At 47.4% G+C, this 2,538-nt stretch overlaps 1 protein-coding gene across 1 annotated transcript in view; it reads right to left on the minus strand.

The window, feature by feature from the left end:
• The window catches only part of LOC119585830 (irregular chiasm C-roughest protein-like), a gene marked incomplete at its 5' end in the record, with an annotated part of 36,049 nt that overhangs the window by 17,753 nt on the left and 15,758 nt on the right, over nt 1-2,538 (minus strand). The window contains 1 exon segment of the mRNA XM_037934564.1: nt 671-855. Within this exon segment, the coding sequence (XP_037790492.1) occupies nt 671-855 (185 nt within the window).

The following is a 2,538-nucleotide window of genomic DNA, read 5'->3' on the forward strand; positions in this document are numbered from 1 at the left end:
ATAACACTGACTCAATGAATATAGCGTTATTTATCCTATTCTAATGTGTCCTTTTGTCATCCACTATATTATTCCTCGCAAACTGAGCTAACGCAGTAATAAACGGAAAAATAAACAGTGACCAAGATAGTTGAATATCTCGTTACCGTTAACAGCTGACCTGCACTGAAACCCTGCACTGCCGGTGGGTGGCATCCCGGCCACTCCTTTTGCATAGAGATAATTAAGGAGCAGAATAAACATACAGCCGCAATTTGATTGAAGTCACGAGAGTCCGTCACACCAAACCCTAGATCATTATTATCCTTATTATCATCATGCAAAAAGCATGCTAGTTTTGATAAAAACTATCTTCAACTTATGCCTACACCAAACTGAAGTGTCATGGAAAGTCCAAATGGCCTATTTTACCAGAGAATTCAACAGCCATGCTTCCCCCGAACACCAAGAGATCTGTCAACCCAGCACTGCAGATGCCCGGCCAATACATCTCCGCTGATCCCAGGTCTTTAGGAGTCAAGTCCCATTAATCTTGGCTAAGTCCGATCCTCCTCAGATAGGTCATGCTACCCTAAACCCACCGCTTCCGTTTTCATTGCGGCCATGCCAACCTAGCTAGCCTCAGTCCCGTCCTAGGAAGGTCATGCTAGTCTCACGAGGTGCAAGGTACCTGTGCCAGGTTCTCGGCGACGTAGCGGCCCTTGTCGTTGCCCGCCTCCAGCTGCAGGGAGCCCCACTCCCAGGTGGTGCGCAGCGGCCGCGGGTCAGAGCAGAACATCACCTGGATGAGGGCGTCTTCCCCCTTCTCGACCTGCACGTTGCGCTCCACCGTATACCTCAGGACCTGGGGAGCACCTGCAATTCCGAATTACGTGTTAGTTATTTTTTTAGGAAAAAAAATACTCTCACTAACTTCCTGATTAATACAGGTAATATAACGCCCTGAAAAACAAACACATAACTAAATATGAAATCAAATTAACCTCTCTCTGATATAACGTCTGGGAGGGCGGACAAGACAAAAATAGTTTCTGCTTTGAAAGAAATCAAGACCTCTTCGAGATCCTTACTGGCAATTCGGCAAATAATTGAGCGAAACCCGACACCATGTATCACATTCACGTCTGAACCTCTCTACTCAGAAGAGGCCCGTATGGCCCAACGTCTTCAGCTGATCATCAAAAAAACTTTCCTTTATGAGCACTTTAACAGTACAGTCATTTTACTTCCTTTTACAATACTTTCAATGTATTATGACAACGAATCTGTTGTGCATAAGCGTTGACTACCCGAAACCCGTGTGTTTCTCGCCTCTGCCTTGTATGAGCTTCGATCACGGAAGATGATGATGCCACGGGAGGCCGGGGAGGGGGAGGGGGTAGAGGCCCCTCTTGTGACTCTCCACACAAGGAGGCTTCACCGTTTCCTCAAAAGCTCACTTAACTTGATCCCTACCGCGTTTCAGATGTACGCAACGAAAAGAAAGCATGTATAATTAACAAACATAAATATGCATATACTTCAGATTTAACCCTAATTTCAGAGATATGACAGAGGTATCAGAGCTATCTACAAAAATAAGTATGTGAATTGTCGATGCGACTAAGGCACCAAACTACACGAGAATAGCCATCGGTGAGGTCCCTCTCATCACTTTCTTTCCAAAATCATCAGGGCTCAGTAGGGTATAAGGTGACCAGCGGGTAATGATTTCCCCGCGGCGCCGTAACCTCCAGCGGCGGCCGAGGAAGCCCGGCGCCCCTCTAGGCAGCTCCTCCTTGGCGTCAACACAACAGTATTTCTCGCTTCATGACCGCAACTTCCCTCGCGTCGAAGTTGCACAAGGCTGCCCGCATGGAAACAGGGGGATGGGGGAGGGAAGGAGGGGAAGAGGGGGGGAAGGGAAGGGAGAGAAAGGGAGGGCAAGGAAACGGAACGAAGAAACGGGGGAGGGGAGAAAAAACTAATCCTGACAGCTAAACTTTCTCATCGTCCCTGTTTCCTACTCTACGCTTATATGATGGACCGCAAAATGCGACTTGTTTGATCAAAAACGAGATTAACTTGACGAATTGCCCGGGAGAGGCCAGGGAAGCCCTCGGTCAAAGTGAAACCGCCCAAGCGATTTATTGGTGGGTTTCTAGAAGATTCGCTTTAGGAGAACGAACGGAAATGATTCCTTTTTATTTGGCAGCGACAGTACTCGGCGAAAATGGCTTCCCGGCGCCCGGCGATTTACGAGAGGATTTGCTACTGATAACTGCAAATGCATTCACTGTGTAAGACAAGAGTCAAAGAAAATGTTGATTGCACATTATTTAATCTGCGTCTCGTTTATATATGAGTGTGTGGTGTGTGTGTGTGTGTGTGTGTGTGTGTGTGTGTGTGTGGTGTTGTGTGTGTGTGTGTGTGGTGTGTGTGTGTGTGTGTTGGTGTGTGTGTGTGTGTGGTGTGTGTGTGTGTGTGTGGTGTGGTTGTGTGTGTGTGTGTGTGTGTGTGTGTGTGTGTGTGTGTGTGTGTGGTGTGTGTGTGTGTGTG

Source organism: Penaeus monodon, chromosome 3 (genome assembly GCF_015228065.2).
Source record: "Penaeus monodon isolate SGIC_2016 chromosome 3, NSTDA_Pmon_1, whole genome shotgun sequence".
In the NCBI taxonomy this organism is placed as follows: domain Eukaryota; kingdom Metazoa; phylum Arthropoda; class Malacostraca; order Decapoda; family Penaeidae; genus Penaeus; species Penaeus monodon.